The sequence below is a fragment of the Saimiri boliviensis genome, chromosome 11 (genome assembly GCF_048565385.1).
Source record: "Saimiri boliviensis isolate mSaiBol1 chromosome 11, mSaiBol1.pri, whole genome shotgun sequence".
NCBI lineage: Eukaryota > Metazoa > Chordata > Mammalia > Primates > Cebidae > Saimiri > Saimiri boliviensis.
The window spans coordinates 26,047,501-26,071,698 of record NC_133459.1 but is presented as its reverse complement, the minus strand read 5'-3'; the positions used below and the strand labels follow the sequence as shown (position 1 = coordinate 26,071,698).

The 24,198-nt window shown below is 44.3% G+C and overlaps 1 protein-coding gene, 1 non-coding gene and 2 pseudogenes across 5 annotated transcripts in view; all 4 read right to left on the bottom strand.

Moving 5' to 3' along the window:
• The window catches only part of FAM76A (family with sequence similarity 76 member A), a 34,132-nt gene extending 12,261 nt beyond the window's left edge, over positions 1–21,871 (bottom strand). The window contains exons 1-6 of one of the 4 annotated variants that reach the window (XM_003921280.4): positions 21,671–21,871; positions 20,296–20,360; positions 16,182–16,236; positions 14,397–14,549; positions 4,344–4,501; positions 71–157 (exon numbers count right to left, since the gene is read on the bottom strand). In XM_003921280.4, the coding sequence (XP_003921329.1) occupies positions 71–157; positions 4,344–4,501; positions 14,397–14,549; positions 16,182–16,236; positions 20,296–20,360; positions 21,671–21,751 (599 nt within the window). In that variant the 5' untranslated portion in view covers positions 21,752–21,871. The remainder of the gene's footprint in view (positions 1–70; positions 158–4,343; positions 4,502–14,396; positions 14,550–16,181; positions 16,237–20,295; positions 20,361–21,670) is intronic. The other 3 variants (XM_003921281.4, XM_010346062.3, XM_010346066.3) reach the window with 3 other exon arrangements.
• Positions 6,329–8,881, bottom strand: LOC101048040 (ribulose-phosphate 3-epimerase-like; annotated as a pseudogene).
• Positions 9,393–9,786, bottom strand: LOC104652601 (thioredoxin domain-containing protein 17 pseudogene; annotated as a pseudogene).
• On the bottom strand, positions 13,911–14,017 carry LOC120366116 (U6 spliceosomal RNA). Its single transcript, XR_005580867.1, has one exon. It is a non-coding gene; the product is annotated as a U6 spliceosomal RNA (small nuclear RNA).
• Positions 21,872–24,198: the final 2,327 nt, after the last annotated feature.

Here is a 24,198-nt window from a genome sequence, read left to right as displayed (position 1 = left end):
AATATATTCCTGTTTCAGGAACTGTGTATGCATTTCAAATGTGTGCGCACACATACTCCAACTGGCTCACCTGTCTCCATTAGTTGTGATTGACTCAAACTTGGACTTTTTCTTTGGGATTTCATTTTGAATTGAAGATGTAGAAAGTGTTTTCTGGCTTTTAATGGCAAAAATAGAGAGACACACATTAGAAATAAAAAATTAACAAAACATCACAATGAAAGTCTGTCAAATAGACCAATGTAAGATAACAGCTCGTCTAAGCAAAAGCTAATAATTCTCGATTAATAAAGAATCTACCAAGGTGATGATTTTGTAGGTCCTGGATGGATGGGTAGCTAATTTCCACAGGATCAAAAAAAATTCTTGGCCTTCATCAATTAAATATAACCTGCCTTATTAGTGACCATGAAATAAAACTTCAGTAACAAGTATAATCTGTCTTCTGGTTTAAAAAGTACTTTTACAGTCACTGTCTCACATGTATCGTATAATTCTGTGAGGTATAGATAAGTTATTATTTCTACTGTGCAGAAATAGCTCAAGATCAACTTATCTACCAAAGGACATATAGCTAGTTAGTAGTAAAGCTGGGACTAGAAACCAGATCAATATAGTTGAACTCCCAGTCTCGTTATTTATTTAATTATTTTTGAGATGGAGTCTCACTCTGTCTCCCAAGCTGGAGTGCAGTGGTGTGATCTTGGCTCACTGCAATCTCTGCCTCCCGGCTTCAAGTGATCCCTTCCAACTCAGCCTCCCAAATAGCTAGAACTACAGGTGCGTGCCACCATGCCCAACTAAATTTTGTATTTTTTGGTAGAGACGGGGTTTCACCATGTAGGCCAGGCTAGCCTCGAATGCCTGACCTCAAGTAATCCACTTGCCACGGCCTCCCAAAGTGCTGGGATTACAGGCATGAGCTACCATGCCCGGCCAGTCCAGTTCTTCACATTTGTGTTAACCTACTGGTTACACAAATTTTTAGTCCCATTACAAGACTAAAAATCAGTTTTAGTCCCAGTAAGTTCACTCAAAACTAGTCTTGAAACAAAAGCTCGAAGTCTGTTATGCAATCCTTCCACTTTGATGGGTCTTCAACTGCCAAGTCCAAAGGACTCTTCGGACCTTTTCTTTTTTTTTTCTTTTTTTTTTTCTTTTTGAGATGGAATTTCACTCTTGTTACCCAGGCTGGAGTACAATGGCGCGATCTCGGCTCACTGCAACCTCCGCCTCCTGGGTTCAGGCAATTCTCCTGCCTCAGCCTCCTGAGTAGCTGGGATTACAGGCACGCGCCACCATGCCCAGCTAATTTTTTGTATTTTTAGTAGAGACGGGGTTTCACCATGTTGACCAGGATGGTCTCGATCTCTTGACCTCGTGATCCACCCACCTCAGCCTCCCAAAGTGCTGGGATTACAGGCTTAAGCCACCACGCCCGGCCAGACCTTTTCTTACTTGCCATGTCTTCAGTATTTGATACCACTGATCACTGCATCCTTCTTCAAATGTTCTCCTTGTTTGGTCATCCCACTTTTACGAAAGCTGCATAAGGATTAGTTCCTAATCCTTAAATATTGAATACTTCTAGACTTCTGTTCTCAACCCTGAATCTGAATTCTGAATTAGAGCATTTAAGAGCATGATTTTAACAACTACCTAGCATAGTGGTTGGAAATGATTAACACCTACATTAGAAGCATCTGGGATCTTTATAAAACAATGTAGATTCCTGGACTTTATCTAGGTCCTGCTGAATTAAACTCTGGAGTGGGACTGCAGCAGGAATCTTTTTTTTTATTTTTTAAAGAAACAGTGTCTTGCTCTGTTGCCCAGACTGGAGTGCAATGGCACAATCATGGCTCACAGCAAGTCTCGAACTCCAAAGCTCAAAGTGATCCTCCTATATCAGCCACCCAAGTAGCTGAGACTACACTTGGCTAATAATGTTTTTTGTAGAAATGGGGTCTCACTATGTTCCTCCAGCAGGTCTCAAACTCCTGGCCTCAAGCAACTCTCCTGCCTCAGCCTCCTAGCATGTTGGGTTTACAGGCATGAGCCAGCCAATGTGTCTGGCCAGAATCTGCATTTTCAAATAATCCCTACCCCCAGTTATTCTTTTGTTGTTGTTGTTGTATTTGACACAGAGTCTCGCTCTGTCACTCAGGGTGGAGTACAGTGGCATGATCTTGGCTCACTGCAACCCAACCTCCCTATCCCAGGTTCAAGCGATTCTCCTGCCTCAACCTCCTGAGTAGCTGGGATTACAGGTGTGTGCCACCACTCCCGGGTAATTTCTGTATTTTTTTTTAGTAGAGACAGGGTTTTACCATGTTGGTCAGGCTTGCCTTGAACTCTTGACCTTGTGCTCCGCCTGCCTTGGCCTCCCAAAGTGCTGGGATTAAAGGTGAGAACCATCGTGCCCAACCAGATTCTTTATGTGCTACCTATGGTCCATGTCCAAACCTCTCTTCTAAGTTCTAGGCTAACCTCCTGAAAGTAATTCTTCATGCTTCAAACTCAACTTTTCAAAACTAAACATTTTCTCCACTTCCTACATTCTGTCTCAGTTAAAGATCTACCTATTCATCTAAATATCCTTCACTTACTCAGTTCTCGCTCATGTGTCTGTTCATCAGATTATCTAAGTTTCTCATAATTCTCCGACCAAAGCGTCTTCCTGAATCAGCCTCTTCAATCTTCCACTGCCACTGCCTCAGGTGAGGTTCTTGTTTTAACATCTCATACTCAGACTGTTACAAAAAAGCCTTTTAATTAGCCCCCAGTCCCTTTTTCTTCCAATGCATTCTCCAAACTAGTCAGGGTTAATTTTTTAAATGAAGATTTGGTCTCTCCTCTGCATAGATCCCTTCAATAGCTTCCCACTAACCACTCCCCTCACCAATCAAGTTTACATTCCTTACCAGGATGCAGAACCCCTTTTTCCTTCCATTCCCCAGCTCCCCACCATAAGTTCCAACAATATAAGAGGACTTACAGTTCTCCAGGGTTCCATGTGGTCTCATACCTTCCATGCCTTTGCAAATGCTTTTCTCAGCCTAGAATGCCTCTGTCCATTCCTTCCCTGAGGATTCCAACTCATCCTAAGATATAGCTCTAATACCAACTCTTCTGCAGTCTGCTTGCCTGACTTCTCAAGGCAGTTAATTACTACTCTCATGTCTGCATTCCTGACATGTTTCTACTGTGGTACCCATTACATTATACTAAGATGATCTGTTTATAAGTCTGTCTTTCCTACCAGACTGTATACTCTTGGAAAACAGCATGACTTTTATTCAGCTCTTCATTCCCACCAGCATCCTTGACCCATGATGGAGCTTGCTGATTAAACAAAGTCATAACGGTAATAACAAAAAAACCTGAAATGTATTGAATATTTCCTGTATGCCAGTTATAAAACAATCATCGTGCATGTACTATCTAATTTATCTTTACAACAGCCCCATAAAGTAATACTATTACTTCCCTCTTTTTTTTTTTTTTTTTTTTTTTTTTTTTTTTTTTGAGACGGAGTTTCGCTCTTGTTACCCAGGCTGGAGTGCAATGGCGCGATCTCGGCTCACCGCAACCTCCGCCTCCTGGGCTCAGGCAATTCTCCTGCCTCAGCCTCCTGAGTAGCTGGGATTACAGGCACGTGCCACCATGCCCAGCTAATTTTTTGCACTTTTAGTAGAGACGGGGTTTCACCATGTTGACCAGGATGGTCTCGATCTCTCGACCTCGTGATCCACCCGCCTCAGCCTCCCAAAGTGCTGGGATTACAGGCTTGAGCCACCGCGCCCGGCTTACTTCCCTCATTTTATAGATGAGAAAACTTGCCCAAGATCCCCACAGAGAACCTGACAGAGCCAGGATTCCATCCAGAGCCAGAACTCTTAACAACACTAGATACTCTGAAAAGAAGCTTAAAACAACAATGAAAAGACATCTTTTTGACTAGGTGCCACCAGGACAAACCTAGAACATCTATCAGCCTCCTGGCTAAATATGTATTGAAAAAGCTCTATCTCTCAGAAAAGTGAAACGTCCAATCTTCTAGAGAGAGAATCCACCCTAAGGGTGAAAACGATACATGGGAAAGTAGAGTAAGTTCCAAAACATTTCAGACACAATACAAAGTCAGGAGATCCTGACACTTTATGGGCATCTCTCTTGTCTTTGGAAGATATATGAATTATAAAATAAGACAAATGAGCTTCCTCCTACAGACTACCTACAGAGAATATAGAAAATTTATATGAGATGATATGTTCCGTGATGATTGTGTGAGTGTTACATCCGAAGCACTTCTAGTCCTATCTTATGCATCTTGAAGTTACCTGTTATAATGGCCACCACCACTCAGGCGACTATACTGCTCCTTCTCCTGGTGGCCAGCACGAGAAGAGCTACTCAGGTGTTTCCTCTGCTCTTTGGTCTTCTGAAGGACCCGCTTGTATGAAAGTGTGCAGAGCCAGCACAGCAATTTCCCATCTACCTGAAAGACGAGGAGACAAAGATAAAGAAGAGGGAATTTAGTACAGTGGCTGCAAACGTGGTATTGAGAGCCAGAATCTCTGGGTTCAGTCCCAGTTCTCAAACTTTTGAGCTGTGACTTTGGGCATGTCGCAAAGGGCTGCTACAAGAATCTAGTGACATAATGTAGGTAAAGCACTTAACATGATGCCAGGCACATAAAACTTCCTTAATAAATTTCAACTGCTGGCCAGGCGCGGTGGCTCAAGCCTGTAATCCCAGCACTTTGGGAGGCCGAGGCGGGTAGATCATAAGGTCAAGAGATCGAGACCATCCTGGTCAACATGGTGAAACCCCGTCTCTACTAAAAATACAAAAAATTAGCTGGGCATGGTGGCGCGTGCCTGTAATCCCAGCTACTCAGCAGGCTGAGGCAGGAGAATTGCTTGAATCCAGGAGGCGGAGGTTGTGGTGAGCCGAGATCATGCCATTGCACGCCAGCCTGGGTAACAAAAGTGAAACTCCGTCTCAAAAAACAATTAATTAATTAAAAAAAAATAAATTTCAACTGCTAATTTTATGTCTTTTTGTTTTGTTTCTCTTCAACTTAGCAAACACAGACAAAAGTGAAGTTCTCAGAAGACCATGGTTCTCATTAAGGAAAACTCAGCAGGGAGAAGACAGATGAATGATAAAATTCATACTTCAGTATTTTGGATTTTTTTTTTTAAGTAATGGGGTCTCCCCCAGACTGGAATGCAGTGATATGATCACAGTACACCACAGCCTTAAACTTCTGGGCTCAAGCAATCCTCCTGCCTCAGCCTCGTGAGTAGCCAGGACTACAGGGACATGCCACCATGCTCACCTAATCAGTTGTTATTGTTTTTTCTAGACAGTGTCTTGCTCTGTTGCCCAGACTGGAGTACACTGCAACCTCCACCTCCTGGGCTCAAGCAATCCTCCCACCTCAGCCTCCTGAGTAGTTGGAACTACAGGCGAGCACCACCATGCCTGGCTAATTTTTCTATTTTTTTGTAGAGACAGGGTTTTGCCATGTTGCCCAGGCTAGTCTCAAACTCCTGAGCTCAAGTGATCTGCCTGTCTTGGCCTCCCAAAGCGCTGGACTTACAGGCGTGAGCCACTGTACCTGGTCGTTTTTTATTAATGACAAAATTTGTATATATTTATTGTGTAAAACATGTTATTTTGAAATATGTACACTTTGGGAGGCTGAGGCGGGTGGATTGCATGAGTCCAGGGGTTCAACACCACCCTGGGCAACATGGCAAAACCCCATCTACAAAAAGAAACACAAGAAAAATTAGCCAGGCATGATGGTACATGCCTGTAGTCCCAGCTAATAGGAAGGTTGAGGTGAAAGAATCACTTGAGACTGGGAGGTCAAGGCTGCAGTGAGCTGTAAGCATGCCACTGCACTACATACAGCCTTGGTAACAGAGCAAGACTCTGTCTCAAAAATGAATAAATATTGCCGGGCGCGGTGGCTCAAGCCTGTAATCCCAGCACTTTGGGAGGCCGAGGCGGGTGGATCACGAGGTCAAGAGATCGAGACCATCCTGGTCAACATGGTGAAACCCCATCTCTACTAAAAATACAAAAAATTAGCTGGGCATGGTGGCGTGTGCCTGTAATCCCAGCTACTCAGGAGGCTGAGGCAGGAGAATTGCCTGAACCCAGGAGGCGGAGGTTGCGGTGAGCCAAGATCGTGCCATTGCACTCCAGCTGGGTAACAAGAGCGAAACTCTGTCTCAAAAAAAAAAAAAAAAAAAAAAAGAATATAAAAAAAAAAATATATATATACACACACACACACACACACACACACACACACACACATTATAGAATGGCTAAATTAAGCTAACTAACATTACTACCTCATATTGTTTTTGTTTCTTTTTGAGACAAAGTCTTGCTCTGTTGCCCAGTCTGGAGTGCAGTGGTATGGTTTTGGCTCACTGCAACCTCTGTCTCCTGGGGTTCAAGTGATTCTGCTGCCTCAGCCTCCCAAGTAGCTGGGGTTACAGGTGCCTGCCACCATGCCCAGCTAATTTTTTTTTTGCATTTTTAGTAGAGATGGGGTTTCACCATGTTGGCCAGGCTGGTCTCAAACTCCTGACCTCACGATCTGTCCATCTTAGCCTCCCAAAGTGCTGGGATTACAGGCGTGAGCCACCGTATCCGTTCTAGTTTTTTTTGTGTGTGAGAACACTTAAAATCTATTCTCTTAACAATTTTCAAGAGTACATTTTATTTAAAAAAAAAGTCACCATGTTGTACAATCCATCTCTTCAATTTATTCCTCCTATGTAACTAAAATCCTTTGGCCAACATCTCCCCAAACTCACCCTCCTATACCTCAGTTTCAATACCTTAAAAATGGTTCACAAAATGGTATGCTGGATACCATCTCTCAGACAGAAAGAGGGTCCCCAGAGAAAGACTAATGAATGAGTAGCTTCCAGGGCCCAGTCCCTGGTAGTAGCCTGCTATGGCACTATTTGAAGTAGAAAAAGTTGACTCCTTTGAGCAGAAGTAACTGCACCAGGGAGCAGGGCACAAAGCTAGGAAAACATAATGTGGCTTCTGCCACCCTCTGAAGCTGTGGTGTCTCTGTGCAGCATTCAGACTGAAAAACCACTGGAGGACACACTAGGACAAGTGACAGGGCAGCAGGCCTGGTTGGAATTTCTCAGATTAGGCAGGGAGTATGCTGATACATTATGGAATTTTACAGTTTTCATTTCTTGTTCCTGAAATTAGATCTTGTGCCTCATCTTGAACATGGGTAAGCCACATCATCATTTACCTGAAGTGTTTCATCTCATCTGCAAAGCCTCTTTGTTCTCCATCCCCCAACCCATCAGCAAGTCCATCAGTCTAATCTACTCACTTCTTTCTAACTCCACTGCTTCCACTCTACTAGAGACATTCTCATCTCTCACTGATGTTAAGAGCTACCCAAATGATCACCCTACCTCCAATAAGCCATTTCCCCACAGCCGCTAAAGGGTTTCTTAAATGTAAATGATTATGTCCTCTTTTTAGAAATACAGAAAAAAAATTTGTTTTTCTTTTTCTCTAGACTGTAAAATGGAATTTTTTTTTATAGTGTAGTTAATATGCCCTCCTTAGGCATTAAGACACATTTCTGTTTGTAACCCTACTGCAGCCATATTTTTATTCTTTATAAAAATCAAGTTGGCTGGGCACAGTGTATCACATCAAAATCCCAGAACTTTGGAAGGCTGAGGTAGGCAGATTGCTCAGGAGTTCGAGGCCAGCCTGGGCAACATGGAGAAACCCTGTTTCAACAAAAAGTACAAAGATTAACTGAGCATGGGGGCATGTGCCTGTAGTTCCAGCTATTTGGTAGGCTGAGGAGGGAGGATTGGCTGTAGTGAGTCTAGACTGTACTACTTGTACTCCAGTCTGGGTGACAGAATGAGACCCTGCCTCAAAAAAAAAAAAAAAAAATTTAAGTCTCCCATACTAATTGTTAAACTGCTTCACAAAAAATGTAGTTCGACATACCAATTTCTAACCTCTTAGAATATTCTGCACAGTCAATTTTAATCATTAGAATGAATAATTTGCTGAGTGAAGCAGTACCACCTCAGCTGCAATATGATTGGTAGTCAATATTCCTGTTTTCTGGTAAAAAGGAGATCTCATGAGCAGCAACAATGGACTCCTTGTGGTCTCATTGATCAAGGGAACATTTCTGAGTGGCATCTGAACATATATTTCTTAACAAGTCAATAACAGATCTAGGGTCTTCACTACTCATAACAATGCTTCCAGGCATAATCATGTTAGCTCCTGCCTCTGCACACTTGTGGACAGTGTCAGGACCTACTCTACCATTGACCTCTTTTCCAAAGATGAGAACTGGGTCTTCAACCAGTGAATGTTTGGCATCTCATCTTCCATGAATTTCTGGCTTCCAAACCCAGGTTCTACTGTGATAACTAAGGCCATATCTATTTGATTAGTCCATGGTGCCAAATACTCAACTGTATAGCCCCTGGTTTGATGGCAAGGCCAACCTTCAACCCATTCTCCCAAATGTCTTCAATAAAAGCCTCTGAGTTCTTAGTAGCCTCAACATGAAAGGTGCATTGGCTGGCTTCTGCTATAGCCATTGGCTTTATTCACTTTTCCAGCTTGGACACCATCACATGCATGTCAAAGAAAGGGTCCTGGACTAGCTGCTTTTGAAGGCTTTCTACCACAGGATAACCAGATGTGATGTTGAGAACAAATCGGCCATCCATTACATCCAGATGGTCCCCGAGTCCATCATATGGAGGCACCTGACCCCTAAACTGGCCAGGCTGCTGTTGAGGATGGACCAGCCAATCTTGCAGCCTAACGCCATAGCAATGGCTCCCAGAAGTAAGTTACCCTATGAGTCCATCTTCTCTCCTTAAAACCCAATGGTTTCTCATTATAGTTAGCATAAAATTCAAACTCTGTACCATAGTCTATTTTTTTAACATCTTATTGCTAACATGAATTCAAAGCAAGTATGTAATTTTGCTTTGCGACAGGGTCTCACAACCTCCCCCAGGCAGGAGTACAGTGGTGCAATCATGGCTCATGGCAGCCTTGACTTCCCAGGCTCAGATGAGCCTCCTACCTCAGCCTCCCAAGTAGCTGGGACCACAGGCGTGCATCACCACTCTCTGCTATTTTTCTGTATTTTTTGTAGAGATAGGCTTTTGCCATGTTGTTCAGGCTGGTCTCCAGCTCCTGGGCTCAAGTGATCCACCTGCCTCGGCCTCCCAAAGTGCTATAATTATAGGTGTGAGCCACCACATTCTGCCTATGCAGTTTTTTTTATACTATAACAAATCAGAAAATCAAGACATAACTGCTATCATGAAATCTTAATCTTTAGAGAAAAACATTTCCACGAGGTTGGCCTGAAGGCACTTAGATTCTACCAGTTTTTGAGGTGTCTCATATTTAAGTAGTGTAGGTGCTGTGGTTACTTCCAAGTTTTTTTCTGAAGTCATTATTTGGATCTTCCCAACAAGGCTTTTCTTCTGCTTGGCAGTAGACGAACACACACCCTTCACTAACATGTTTCAGCCCCTCTCATACGACTGGTTTAGCATGCTTGCAATAGGGGCACCAGGTTTTCCCTCCAGCATCCTTAGAACCAATAAAGTAGGTGAAAATAGTCTTGCCATTGTGCCATTGCACAGCCCAGGTGAACTCCTCAAAGCTTCACGCACTCACCTCCTTGTAGTGTAAAGAGCTATCTGCAGTGTGCCTCATGGCCTAGGTTGACTTAAATATAGCCCCTTACCTGCCTCTATTACCTCGTCTCCTTCCTCTTCCCCATGTTCACTCCACTTTCTTTCTGTTCTAATCATGTGCCAAGCTCATTCCTGCCTTGGGGTTTTTCCACAACTGGTCCTTCTTTCTGGAATTTTTGTCCTACAGAGCTTCCCAGGGCTACCACCTTTTCATCATCCTAATTCCCAATCAAATGTTATTTCCTCAGAGGTTCTCCTGATTGCCCAATATAGGCTGTTACTCCCTATCATATACTTAATTTCTTTATAGCATTAATATCTAAATTTTATGTTCATTTATTTTTCTCCTCACACATTTCTCTTTCACACACATAATAAGCTCCATGAGAATAAGGTCTTGTCTGTTCAGTTCATTAGTGTATTTCCAATACCCGGAACAGTGTCTGGTACATGATAGGCATTTAATTTTTTTGTTAATGAACATAAAAATAAACTTTGAAATCAAACTTCAATCTGGTTAATTTCATGGTTATAGGATTCAACCTGAAAGTCTGATTATTATTATTTTTTAAGAGACAAAGTCTCACTATGTTACTCAGGCTGGACTCAAACTCCTGGGCTCAAGTGATCCTCCCACCTCAGGCTCCAGGGTAGCTGGGACTACCAAAGCATGCCATCAGGCCTGGCTTGAAGGCCTAATTTTATTTATTTTATAGACAGGGTCTCATTCTTTCACCCACATTATAGTGCAATGGTATGATTACAGCACACTGTGGTCTTGAACTCCTAGGCTCAAGTGATCTTCCCAGCTCAGCCTCCCGAACAGCTGGGACCACAAGCACGCACTACCATGCCTGGCTAATTTTTTTTTTTTCTGGTTGTTTTTTTTTTTTCTGTTTTTTTCTTTTCTTTTTTTTTTTTTTTTTGTTTTTTGTTTTATTTTGTTTTGTTTTGTTTTTGAGATGGAGTCTTGATCTATGCCCAGCCTGGAGTACAGTGGCACAATCTCAGCTCACTGCAATCTCTGCCTCCCAGCTTCAAGAGATTCTCCCACTTCAGCCTCCTGAGTAGATGGGATTACAGGTGCTCCCTACCACACCTGGCTAATTTTAGTATTTTTAGTAGAAACAGGGTTTCACCACTTGGTCAGGCTGATCTCAATCTCCTGACCTCAAGTGATCTGCCTGCCTCAACCTCCCAAAGTGTTGGGATTACAGGCATGAGCCACTGTGCCTGGCCAAGTTTCTTGTATTTAATAGTGACAGGGTTTTGCCATGTTTCCCAGGCTGGTCTTGAACTCCTGGTCTCAAGCAATCTGCCCACCTCAGCCTCCCAAAATGCTGGGATTACAGGCATGAGCCACTGCACCTGGCCTTGAAGGCTTAATTTTAACACACCCTATAAGACCTTGCCCAGGTAAGTGCTTTCACTAAAGAAGAGTCTGAAAACAATACAACTCCACTAAAAGAGAGCAAACAATGAACATCAAAATTGCACATAGATCCATAGGACATTTTTCTCAGATCTCTCTCTTAAAAATAAACTTTAAAAATAGAGCATTGGGTGGGCGTGGTGGCTCATGTCTGTAATCCCAGCATTTTGGGAGGCAGAGGCAGGCTAATCACTTGAGGTCAGGAGTTCGAAACCAGCCTGGCCAACATGGTGAAACCCCATCTGTACTAAAAATGCAAAAATTATCTGGGTATGGTGGTGTGCACCTGTAATCACAGCTACTCTGGAGGCTGAGGTAGGAGAATCACTTGAACCCGGAAGGTGGAGGTTGCAGTGAACTGAGATCATGCCACTGAACTCCAGCCTGGCTGACAGAGTGAGACTCCTTCTCAAAAAAATAAAATAAAATAGCATCCTCTGAGAATTAAACTATCAATAACAAATCATCATAGGTAACGCTCAGTATTTATCATGTACCAGATTCCATTCTAAGAGCTTTACTAATATATTGACCTTTGCAGCAACACTGAGATCAGCTCATCCCCATTTACAGATGTGGAAACTGAAGCGCTGATAGATTAACATGCCCAAAGTCACATAGTTAATAAGTGACAGAACCAAGATTTCAATCCACACATTCTGAGTCCAGATCTCCCACTCTTAATCCCTAAATTCAGCTCTCTCCTAAAGTTTATGAATGTGTAATTGTAGATCTCTAAAAATATCCAAATGCTTTAGACAGGGTTGTAATTAATAAAGCAGAAAGGTAATGAATTCTAGTAAAACCAAATTAATAAAAATGAACTATTCCAATCAGTAATAATACTGGTACTATTTACTGAGTTCTATTATGTGCCAGGTTCAATATTATTTTATATACCTATCTGAATTACATTTCCCCATGTTTTTGTGAAGTAACTATTGTTATTCCCATGAAGAAAGATGAAGAAAGTGATGCATAATGAGGGTAAGTAGCTAGGGTCATTCAGCTAGTTCCAGGAGTCAGATGGGACCCAGGTTTGGGGGACTGCTGCTTGTGCTGCCTCCTGATTACTAATTCAGACTCTTCAGTATCTTGATACAGGGAAGAGGTGCCCTGGTTGGCAGGCAGGGGTATCCTGGTCACTGGAAAGTTATATCCTCCCATTGTAAGTTAATGAATTTGGTAAGCAAGAGTCAGCAGCCCTTAAGCCCTAGTACCTCTTAAAAGCATTTCTGGCCACTGAAAAAAAGTTGCTCAACTGCAATCTTTTATTCAACAAATACTTATTGAGTACCTACTATGTGCCAGGCCACTGGAAATAAAGCAGAGAACAAGATGGACAAAGAACTCACATTCTAGTGGGGGTGGACAAACATGTAACCACATAAGCAAGACTAGTTTCAAGATGTAAGATGCTATGAAGACAATAAAACAATAGGATAAATTAACGACTGAGGAAGTAGGTAAAAGGTCACTGTGAGCAGGTGGTATCTGAGCTGAGACCTGACATGAGGTGCCGGTTATGAGACTCTAGAAAAGGATGCATTAGGCACAAGGACAGCCAGTGCAAAGGTCACAATGAGACCTGCATGTCAGACAGACTACAGGGTGGCCGGTGTGGCTAGAGCAAGGTGAGAGGTAGGAAGCATGATGGAGGATGAGACTGAGAGCTGGGTATGGGCCTTGTGGACCATTGAAGGGATCTGAGTTTTATTCTAAGCACAACTGGAAACACCTGGAGGGTTTTAAGCGAGAGTAATATGAACAAACTCTAAATCATTCTTATTCTATAAAGGTACACCCTTCCACATAGAGCTTCCCTCTAATGTAATCCTGTAATCTTTAATTTCAACAGATAGAAACATTTAAATAGCCAGATAGTAAAACTGGTAATGCCACTCCATCTTGATTAAGTTACAGTCTCTCCTTTACAGAATTCTATAGAATTCTGCCAATCACCACTTTATTTATGTGATGGTCCACATTTTATGAATGAAGAAAACAAAATATGAATATCTTCTTTAAGGTCAATAATAGAACCAGGAAAGAAACTGAGAAATCTTTCTTTTTCTTTTTTTTTTTGAGACGGAGTTTCGCTCTTGTTACCCAGGCTGGAGTGCAATGGCGCGATCTCGGCTCACTGCAACCTCCGCCTCCTGGGTTCAGGCAATTCTCCTGCCTCAGCCTCCGGAGTAGCTGGGATTACAGGCACGCGCCACCATGCCCAGCTAATTTTTTGCACCTTTAGTAGAGACGGGGTTTCACAATGTTGACCAGGATGGTCTCAATCTCTTGACCTCGTGATCCACCCGCCTCGGCCTCCCAAAGTGCTGGGATTACAGGCTTGAGCCACCGCGCCCGGCCTGAGAAATCTTTCTTTGTTAATAGGTGTGTAAGGTTTTTTTATTATTATACTTTAAGTTCTGGGGTACATACGCAGATTGTGCAGGATTGTTACATAGGTATACACATGCCATGGTGATTTGCTACATCCATCCCCCCATGACCTATATTAGGTATTTCTAAAACATCTCTCTTCAATCCTCTCACCCCCTGCTGTCCCTCCCCTAGCTCCCCCACCGCCCAACAGGCCCTGGTGTGTGGTGTTCCCCTCCCTGTGTCCATGTGTTCTTATTGTTCAACACCTACTTATGAGTGAGAATATGCAGTGTTTCGTTTTCTGTTCTTGTGTCAATTTGCTGAGAATGAAAAATATGGAATGCTTCACAAATTTGCGTGTCATCCTTGCTCAGGGGCCATGCTAATCTTCTCTGTATTGTTCCAATTTTAGTATATGTGCTGCCAAAGCAAGCACTGGTTTTTTGTTGAGTCGTAGTCTCACTCTGTGGCCTAGGCTAGAGTGCAGTGGCATGATCTTGGCTCACTGCAACCTCCACCTCCCACATTCAAGCGATTCTCCTGCCTCAGTCTCACCAGTAGCTGGAACTACAGGCGCTTGCCAACACGCCCAGCTAACTTTTTGCATTTTTAGTAGAGATGGGGTTTCACTGGGTAAGCCAGGATGGTCTCGATCTCCTGACCTCGTGATCCACCTGCCTCAGCCTCCCAAAGTGCTGGGATTACAGGCGTGAGCCACTGCACCTCTGCACCTGGCCTGTTAAATGTGTTTTTAACACAGTTAGCCCACCTTAATTTATCTAAAAGGAAAGAAAAATCAAGAAAAACAGATTTACCTTCTTTCTATCATCTTTCCTGTCAAATGCACACTGCTGCTTGCACTGTTCACAAGAATAGGGTGGTCCATACTTCTTCTCTGAATTTGTGCAGCGCTGGCATTTATTCCCAATAAATGCCGCAATTATGTTGCAATACTGACAAGGTTTGGGCTTAAAGAGGAGGAAGAAAGGGTCAAGTATAAATTACTATCATAAAATACCACTGCATTTAAAAAAGCAATAATTTCTACTTTGTAGTTCATTAATCATGGTACAAATGTATTGCCAACTTCATAAATCTACTTTTATTTCGACCAAATGAAGCCCAATTCTTTTTCGGGATGGAGTGCAGTGGTGCGATCTCAGCTCAATGCAACCTCCGCCTCCCCAGTTAAAGCAATTCTCTCTGCCTCAGCCTCCGGAGTAGCTGGGATTACAGGCGCCAGCCACCATGCCTGGCTAATTTTCGTATTATTTAGTAGAGACAGGGTTTTGCCAGGTTAGCCAGGCTGGTCTTGAACTCCTGACCTCAGGTGATCCGCCCACCTCGGCCTCCCAAAGTGCTGGAATTACAGGCATGAGCCACTGTGCCTGGCCATGAAGCCCAAGTCTTTTTTTTTTTTTTGAGATGGTGTTTCACTCTTGTTGCCCCGGCTGGACTGGAGTGCAGTGGTGTGATCTCTGCTCACTGCAATCTCTGCCTCCCGGGTTCAAGCCATTCTCCTCCCTCAGCCCCCCGAGTAGTTGGGATTAAAGGCATGCACCACCATGCTCGGCTAATTTTGTATTTTTAGGAGACTCAGGGTTTCTCCATGTTGGTCAGGCTGGTCTCGAACCTCAGGTGATCTGCCTGCCTCAGCCTCCCAAAGTTCTGGGATTACAGGCGTGAACCACCCTGCCCAACCTGAAGCCCAATTCTTACTACTATGTGAAGTGTTTTTCTGCACAGAACTATTGATTTTTAAATAAATAAATAAACACATAACAAAAGCCCATTAGTATGTATGCAGAGACTTCTATGAGACATTCAACAGAACCAGCTCTTTGGAGAAACTAGCAAGAGCTTCCAAATTTCTCAAAAGGCCTCTTTACTATTATCAGTATATACACATGCTGGGAGAATGCCTACAAGCACATAACATCCTGAACTCTAACACTAAGACAAAAAAAAAAAAGAATAATTCATCAAAATGACTAGTCAACTGCTACCAAACAAAAAGGTCAAGTTATAAAAATTCATCCTGTCAGCTGTGGTGGCTCACGCCTGTAATCCCAGCACTTTGGGAGGCAGAGGTAGGTGGATCACTTGAGGTCAGGAGTTTGAGACCAGCCTGGCCAACATGATAAAACCCCGTTCTCTACTAAAATAGAAAAAATTAGCCGTGTGTGGTGGTGCGTGCCTATAGTCCCAGCTACTTGGGAGGCTGAGGCAGGAGAATTGCTTGAACCTGGGAAGTGAAGATTGCAGTAAGCTATTTTGCCATTGCACTCCAGCATGGGCAATAGAGCAAGACTCAGTCTCAAAAAAAAAAAAAAAAATCATTTTTCCCTTTCTTTTTCCACACTGGTCACTGAAGCCTCTCAAGGAAAATTATAATAATAATCCTGGCAGTGTGACTATAAACACAGAATTCCTTAACGATAAGCATTAGCTAAATTTGAAAGCTGAAATCAGTACTAGATACATTGCACGTAACTACCTCTTACAATTAAAATACTGTAATGATATTAGTAGGTTACAGAAGGTAAGGTTTCACAAGACCCTAGTAGTCACTGTTAGGTTTAAAAAAAAATCCTACTTACCGTTCCATACAACTGCACATTCTGAGCACATTTCTTGCATATTGTATTGGTTTTACTGTTAAGGAAGAAAGAAACACAGGCTTTTCTTAGAATATCTGAAAACTGATTCCTCCTGAAACCCAAGGAATTTGCTCATTGCTAAGGGCCAAGGTGAATTATGGTCTGGATGCTTGGTTAACAAGTCTGAGTATCTTTCTAACAACTCTTTTATTTTTATTTAATTTTTTTGATACAAGAGTCTCACTCTGTTCCTCAGGCTAGAGTGCAGTGGCGTGATCTGCTCACTATAACCTCTGCCTTCCACATTCAAGCGAATCTCATGCCTCAGCCTCCCAAGTAGCTGGAATTACAGGCGCATGCCACCAACCCAACTAATTTTTATATTTTTAGTAAAGACGGGGTTTTGCCATGTTAGCCAGGCTGGTCTCAAACTCCTGACCTCAAGTGATCCATCCATCCTGGCCTCCCAAAGTGCTGGGATTACAGGCATGAGCCACCATACCTAGCCTCTAATAAGTCTTTTAGTTATTACATGGTTATGAATTTTATTATCTCAAATAAAATGAGGCTTTGGCTAAAATGGAGAGTGAGTTATTTCTGATTATGACATCCGCAAGTTATCAATAAATAAAATTATCAGATACAGAAAAGACCCTCAAAATATTATACTAAAATGGACTGGCAGGAAAAAAATGAATTCTTAATTCAGAAGAATAATTGAGAAATTTCAAGTGACAAATAAAGTATCTATATTTGGAATATAAACTCAGAGATTCTATCTTTGTTGACCTTACTCTCTGTTCTCCTTCCTAAGTAAAGGCATATGAAAACACCAGAGGTGGGAAAAGAGACACTGTGATCAAATATTTTGTTAATATTTAGGCCAGGCACAGTGGCTCACACCTGTAATCTCAGCACTTTGGGAGGCCAGGACGGGTATATCACCTGAGGTCAGGAGTTTGAGACCAGCCTGGCCAACAAGGCAAAACCCTGTCTGTACTAAAAATACAAAAAAATTAGCCAGGTGTGGTGGCATGTGCCTGTAATCCCAGCTACTCAGGAGGCTGAGGCAGGAGAATCACTTGAACCTGGGAGGCAGAGGTTGCAGTCAGCCAAGATTGCAGCCACTGCACTCCAGCCTGCTCAACAGAGAGAGACTCTGTCTCAAAAAAAAAAATTATAAGCCAATTTTGCCAAAAAAAAAAAAAAAAAAAGGGTAAACAAATATGCTAAAAAGGGTAAGCTAAATAATGCTGTGTATGCTGAAATGTTTAGGGATCATGTATACTGATGTCTGCAACTTTGTTTTTGTCTGCAACTTTATTTATTTATTTATTTATTTTTTTTTTTTTGAGACGGAGTTTCGCTCTTGTTACCCAGGCTGGAGTGCAATGGCGCGATCTCGGCTCACCGCAGTCTCCGCCTCCTGGGTTCAGGCAATTCTCCTGCCTCAGCCTCCTGAGTAGCTGGGATTACAGGCACGCGCCACCATGCCCAGCTAATTTTTTGTATTTTTAGTAGAGACGGGGTTTCACCATGTTGACCAGAATGGTCTCGATCTCTCGACCTCATGATCCACTCGCCTCGGCCTCCCAAAGTGCTGGGATTACAGGCTTGAGCTACCGCGCCCGGCCTGCAACTTTAAATACATCAGAAAGAAAATGGATTGATACAGTGATGGATAGAGGAACAGATGGACAGGTGAATATACACTAAAGTGCATATTACAGAATTTAGGTAGAGGGTATATGGGTGTTCACTAATTTTTTTTTATTGCATTTTAGGTTTTGGGGTACATATGAAGAACATACAAGATTTTTGCATAGGTACACACATGGCAGTATGATGTGCTGCCTTCTTCCCCATCATCACTAATTCTTTTAACCTTTTTTTATGTTTGAAAACATCCATGATAGGCTGGGTGTGGTAGCTCACACCTGTAATCCCAGCACTTTGGGAGGCTGAGGCGGGCAGACCACTTGAGCTCAAGAGTTTTAGAGCAGCCTGGGCAACAAGGCAAGACCCCTATCTCTACTAAAGATACAAAAAAAAAAAAATAGCCAGGTGTGGTAGTGTGCACCTGTGGTCCCAGCTGAGATCATCTCATTACACCCCAGCCTGGGTGACAGAGAGACAGAGTCTTGCTCTGTTGCTCAAGCGATTCTCCTGCCTCAGCCTCCCAAGTAGCTGGGATTACAGGTGCAGGTAACCATGCCCAGCTAACTTTTGTATTTTTAGTAGAGACAGGGTTTTACCATGTTGGTCAAGCTGGTCTCGAACTCCTGACCTTGTGATCCACCCGCCACAGCCTCCCAAAGTGCTCAGATTACAGGCTTGAGCCACCAGGCCCGGCTTGGAGAAGATATTCTTATAATTCAAATGACTAATTAAAACTAGGCTTCTAGGTGTATGGATGAATTAACAAATAGACACCACCTTGCTCAAAGCAGGATCCCCTACACTTACAAAAGTTCCACAAAAGTCAAACTTGGTATACCAAAAAATTACTTTGTTGCAATGGAAATGTCCCCTAGAGATGTCTGACCACTCATACCTGCATTTCACACTTTAAAAAATTCAATTTGGCCGGGCGCGGTGGCTCACGCCTGTAATCCCAGCACTTTGGGAGGCCGAGGCGGGTGGATCACGAGGTCAAGAGATCGAGACCATCCTGGTCAGCATGCTGAAACCACCGTCTCTACTAAAAATACAAAAAATTAGCTGGGCATGGTGGCATGTGCCTGTAATCCCAGCTACTCAGGAGGCTGAGGCAGGAGAATTGCCTGAACCCAGGAGGCGGAGGTTGCGGTGAGCCGAGACTGCGCCATTGCACTCCAGCCTGGGTAACAAGAGCAAAACTCCGTCTCAAAAAAAAAAAAGTCTGGGCGCGGTGGCTCAAGCCTGTAATCCCAGCACTTTGGGAGGCCAAGGCGGGTGGATCACGAGGTCAAGAGATTGAGACCATCCTGGTCAACATGGTGAAATCCCGTCTCTACTAAAAATACAAAAAACTAGCTGGGCGTGGTGGCACGTGCCTGTAATCCCAGCTACTCAGGAGGCTGAGGCAGGAGAATTGCCTGAACCCAGGAGGCGGAGGTTGCGGTGAGCCAAGATCGCGCCATTGCACTCCAGCCTGGGTAAAAAGAGCGAAACTCCGTCTCAAAAAAAAAAAAAAAAAAATTCAATTTGGCCAGGCGTGGTGGCTCACACCTATAATTCCAACATCTTGTAAGGCTAAGGAGGAAGGATCACTTGAGTCCAGGAGTAAGAGACCAACCTGGATAACATGGCAAAATCCTGTCTCTACAAAAATAAAATAATTAGCTAGGCATGGTGGCACTGTGGTGCCAGTTACTTGGGAGGTGGGAGGATCCCTTAGGCCTGGGAGGTATAGGCTGCAGTGAGCTGTGATGGCTTCACTGCACTCCAGCCTGGCTGGCAGAGACTGTTTCAAACAAAAAAAAGAGATTTGCCCGAGGAAAGTGTAATGGCAAGTGAGTTTCAAATGTGACTAGAGCTAAAAAACTCTTTTTTTGGTAGGGGACAGAGTTTCATTCTGCCATCCAGGCTAGAGTGCAATGGCTCCATCTTGGCTCACTGCAACCTCTGCCTCCCGGGTTCAAGCGATTCTCCTGCCTCAGCCTCCCAAGTAGCTGGGAGCTAACAAACTCTTATCAGGGTTGTCACATTTCCGAAAATATCTTCTTTGGGCTTATAAATTCTTCAGCCTCTGTATATGTACATATTGAAACATGAGGCTCATGTTTTCTGTTGTGGGATTGGTTTCTTCTTGTCAAAAAGATTATAACCACAATATAAAATGATCAAGGGCCTTAAAAAGAACTTTAACTTGAGTAATCAATGGATAATAACTAGGAAACAATATATGTAATATACACCCTTCATTGTATATTTCAACCCACATACAAATTAACTCAAGATGGATCACAAACCTAAATATTTAGCAATTACAGAGTCTGTATATAATGTGATTAATTACAGAGCTGTATGTTACAATGCAACTGATTACAAATCTGTACATAAAATGCAACCAATTACAGATTTTAAGAGGAAAGAAACCTATGAATATCTTTGATGGTCAAAAAAATTCTACCTCTCTTGCTGGTACTCAGTCCTGCAGTAGGTGCACTTCACAACAGGGTGTGCAATCCGACATTCCTGAAATGAAATGAGGATATAATTTTAAAAGGCAGTCACAAATGGAAACAGCCTTCAGCAGGAAGCCGACCTGGGTACTATTTCTAGCATAGCTACTATGCTTGAGTGAGTCACTTAAACTTTCTGGGCCTTATTTTAATACTGGCATTACTTCTCTACTGTTGATGTGAGAGTTAAGTAAGAACTTATATGGATTATATGGAACTAGCCATAAATTGTAAAACAAACATACGTATGAATAAGCCCCAGACTGGGAATCAGAAGTCCTGAATTCCAGCCCTGATTCTTCTGCCACTGTGTGATTTTGAGGTTTACTTGTAAAATCAAAGCGCTGGATTAAAATTATTAGTATTTATATATACATAACTTCCTTAAAATCATAATATGCATATTTTGAGGCCAAAAAGCGCGCTTAAGCACTTGTATTCCCTCAGACCTGGTATCTAAAGACTGGCAAATGGAAAGTGATGACTTTCTGAGGCAAAAATGACAGACAATTATGAGTTACTCAAATCAAGAGACACAAACTCTGGATTACTGGGAATACCTCAATATTATTCTTCAGCCGGTTTGCTGACTTTTTAACTGTTGCCTCACAGCATCTCTAGTCACTTAAAAAGGCAAAGTGGGATGAAGCAACTTAAAAGAAAAAGAGAAGTTAGACCTTCAGGAGTAAAAACTGATCAGCAACTAGTTAGGCAAGAACGAATACTGGATACTGAGAAGTGATCCCTCTGATCTGTGAGCCTGACTGTGGGGCTTTTTAAAAAATAAAACCTTGCTGCCTCCGATTCTGCGACTGGCCGAAAAGTGTGGGTCTTTCTTAAAAAAAATCAATCCTTGCGGCCTCCGATTCTGAAACTAGTCGAAAAAGTGCCTGTGAGGAGCCCGAGTTCGACACACTCCCCCCAAGCAGCACCCAACTTTGGAGTTCAGTCCCAGGAGGGGCAGGAGGTACCCCAGTCTGTGACCAGGGAGACCGCGGCAGCAGGGGAGGCAACGCAAAGGAATCCGGGGACGACCAGTCAGGGCAAGCAGGGGACCCGCTGTCCCTCCCCCGACCTCACGGGGTCCGAGACCAATCCCCGCTGTTGCTAAGCACCCGGACACGCCGGCCGCGAGAACCTGGACCGGGCCCCTGCTCCCGCACGTGCCCCGTCGGACCCCCAGCGGGGTGGGTGCGGCTCATCAGCCTGGGGGGACTGCCACACCCTGCTCCAGCGACCCCGCCAGACGTCCCCACAGAATAGGGAGCTCCGGGCCGCGCCTCCTGCGTCCCCAGTTCCCGGCCGCCGCCCCAGCCCGCGCACCTTGCACAGCTGCTGCCCCTGAGACAGCGCCTCGAAAGGGAAGCGCTGATGGCACTTGGTGCAGGCGTAGAGCGCCGCCATGTCCGGCCCCTGCCGCGCTCACCGGCCCGCCGGCCCGGCCCGCCGATTTATCTGACAGTCTGAGGCACAACCCGGCGGCGGCGGCAGGCTGCTGGCTGCGGCAGGCGGGCGGGCGCAGGCGGGTCGGGGCGGACCCGGACGGGCTTGGGCGGGCGCAACGACTCTAGACCCCTGTTCACTGGTGCGCTTTGACGTCGATCAAGTGGGAAGGGGCGGAACACAGAGCTTTCGTCCACTTTGATTCGTTCTGGCGTGGAGTACGCCACTGTGACGCTCGAGGCCGCGATTATGTAAAGCGCAGTCACGCGGGGGCGCCGCCTAGAGGGACAAGCTCTAGGCCCGGACCTCGGAAGCGCTCAGGCTCCGCCCGCTTTGCTCGGCGTTCCCGCCTATGCTCCGCCTCTCCCTGGCCTCAGGCGCATCCGCGCTTCTCGCGATACCTTCGGGGATTTGTGATGTTTTGGTTTCCATGGAGCTGCCCTCTGGGAGCACTAGGGGTACAACTGGAACCAGGGCGGCGCACCGTTACCTGGAACTCTGCAGCCGTCCAAGCCCAAAGAAGGTGGGGAGTTTGGGAAAGACGTTTCCCATCATCGGAGCAGGAGGGTCCCTTCCAGCCTCACGCAAGGGAGAAAAGAAAACTATGACGGACAATTTAAAAGTGTGCCCTCGATTTAAGATCCCTAAATTGGGAACTGTGGGACCGTGGGCCTTGAGAGAGAAAAAGAGAGCCCCAGAGAGGGCACCCCTATGTTGCAGAAGAGGGATTCTAGACAGGTGGCGGTCCTTCCAGGAGGGATTGGACAGTTACTCAGGCGTCCGGTGGCCTGCAGGCCCCCATCAGGGTGGGGTGCAGTTGGCCCAGGCCTGCTTCCTACTTTGTTTTCTCCGGTTTCACTCCTAGCTTCTCTCGCAAGCAACCACCTGGTGATTGATCCCTGGCAAGGCCTGGCTTCTGGAAGGCAAGCCACGCCCTTTGGGCGCCTCTGCCTCTCTTTGGCTCCAGCTTGGCACGTACAGGAGCTGCCCAAGGAATGACAGACTTTTTGTTCTTGAAGCATTGGCAAAGCTCCCTGCACTGCTGACCTATCCAAGTCCTGCCCTGTAGCTGCTCTTGGGCTTAGGTTACTCCTTGGCTGTGCCAGCCACCTGTACGGTACTAATTGCATTTTTACCTCAACGTGGGCTTTTTACAATTAAAAGCTAACTTATAGCTTCTATTTCCCTGCCTCAACGAAATTTACTCTCTCTGAACCCAAATAAAGCCACCTCCTTGTAGGTTCACCCGAAGATGTGCATTAATCAAACATTTAGGATCAGAAAGCAAAGGTTCGAAAATCACTGCTGCCCAATTAACTACATGACCTTGGATCTACCACTGAACTTCTCACAGCCTCATTTTTCTCAATCGAACAATTAGGCCATTGTGAGAATCAAAACCAGTACATGAGGCGGGATGGAATTGTTCACGACTGTAATCCCAGCACTTTGGGAGGCCGAGACGGATGGATCACCTGAGGTCAGGAGTTCGAGACCAGCCTGACCAACAAGGTGAAACCCTGCCTCTACTAAAAATACAAAAATTAGCCAGGTGTGGTGGCAGGTGCCTGTAGTCCCAGCTACTCGGGAGGCTGAGACAGGAGATTTGCTTGAACCCAGGAGTCAGAGGTTGCAGTGAATCAAGATCATGCCACCGCACTCCAGCCTCAGTGACAAAGTGAAACTACATCTCAAAAAAAAAAACTTCAAAATTAGCCAGGCATGGTGGCACATGCCTGTGGTTCCAGCTAATCAGGAGGCTGAGGCAGGAGGATCTCTTGAGCCTGGGCAGTCAATGCTTCCCTGAGCCATGATTATGTTACTGCACTTCAGCCTGGGTAACAGAGTGAGACCTTGTCTCAAAAATATATATATGCAAATACAAATAAAAACACTACGAGGAAAATATGGGGAAGTTGTTTAATGGGTAAGGGGCTTTTGGAGTGATGAAAATGTTTTGGAACTAGGTAGAGGTAGTGGTTGTACAACACAGTGAATATACTTTTTTTTTTTTACTTTTTTTTTTTTTTGAGACAGAGTCTCACTCTGTTGTCCAGGCTGGAGTGCAGTGGGGCGATCTTAGCTTACTGAAACCTCATCCTCCGGGTTCAAGCGATTCTCCTGCCTCAGGCTACCGAGTAGCTGGGATTACAGGAGTGTGGTACCTCGCCAGGCTAATTTTGTATTTTTAGTAGGGATGGGGTTTCACCATATTGACCAGGCTGATCTTGAACTCCGATCTCCGGGAGTTTCTGGATCAAGTGATCTGCCTGCCTTGGCCTTCCAAAGTGCTAGGACTACAGGCATGAGCCACTGTGACCAGATTTTTTTTTTCTTTGATACAAAATCTCCGTCACCCAGGCTGGAGTGCAGTGATGCGATCTCGGCTCACTGCAACCTCCACCTCC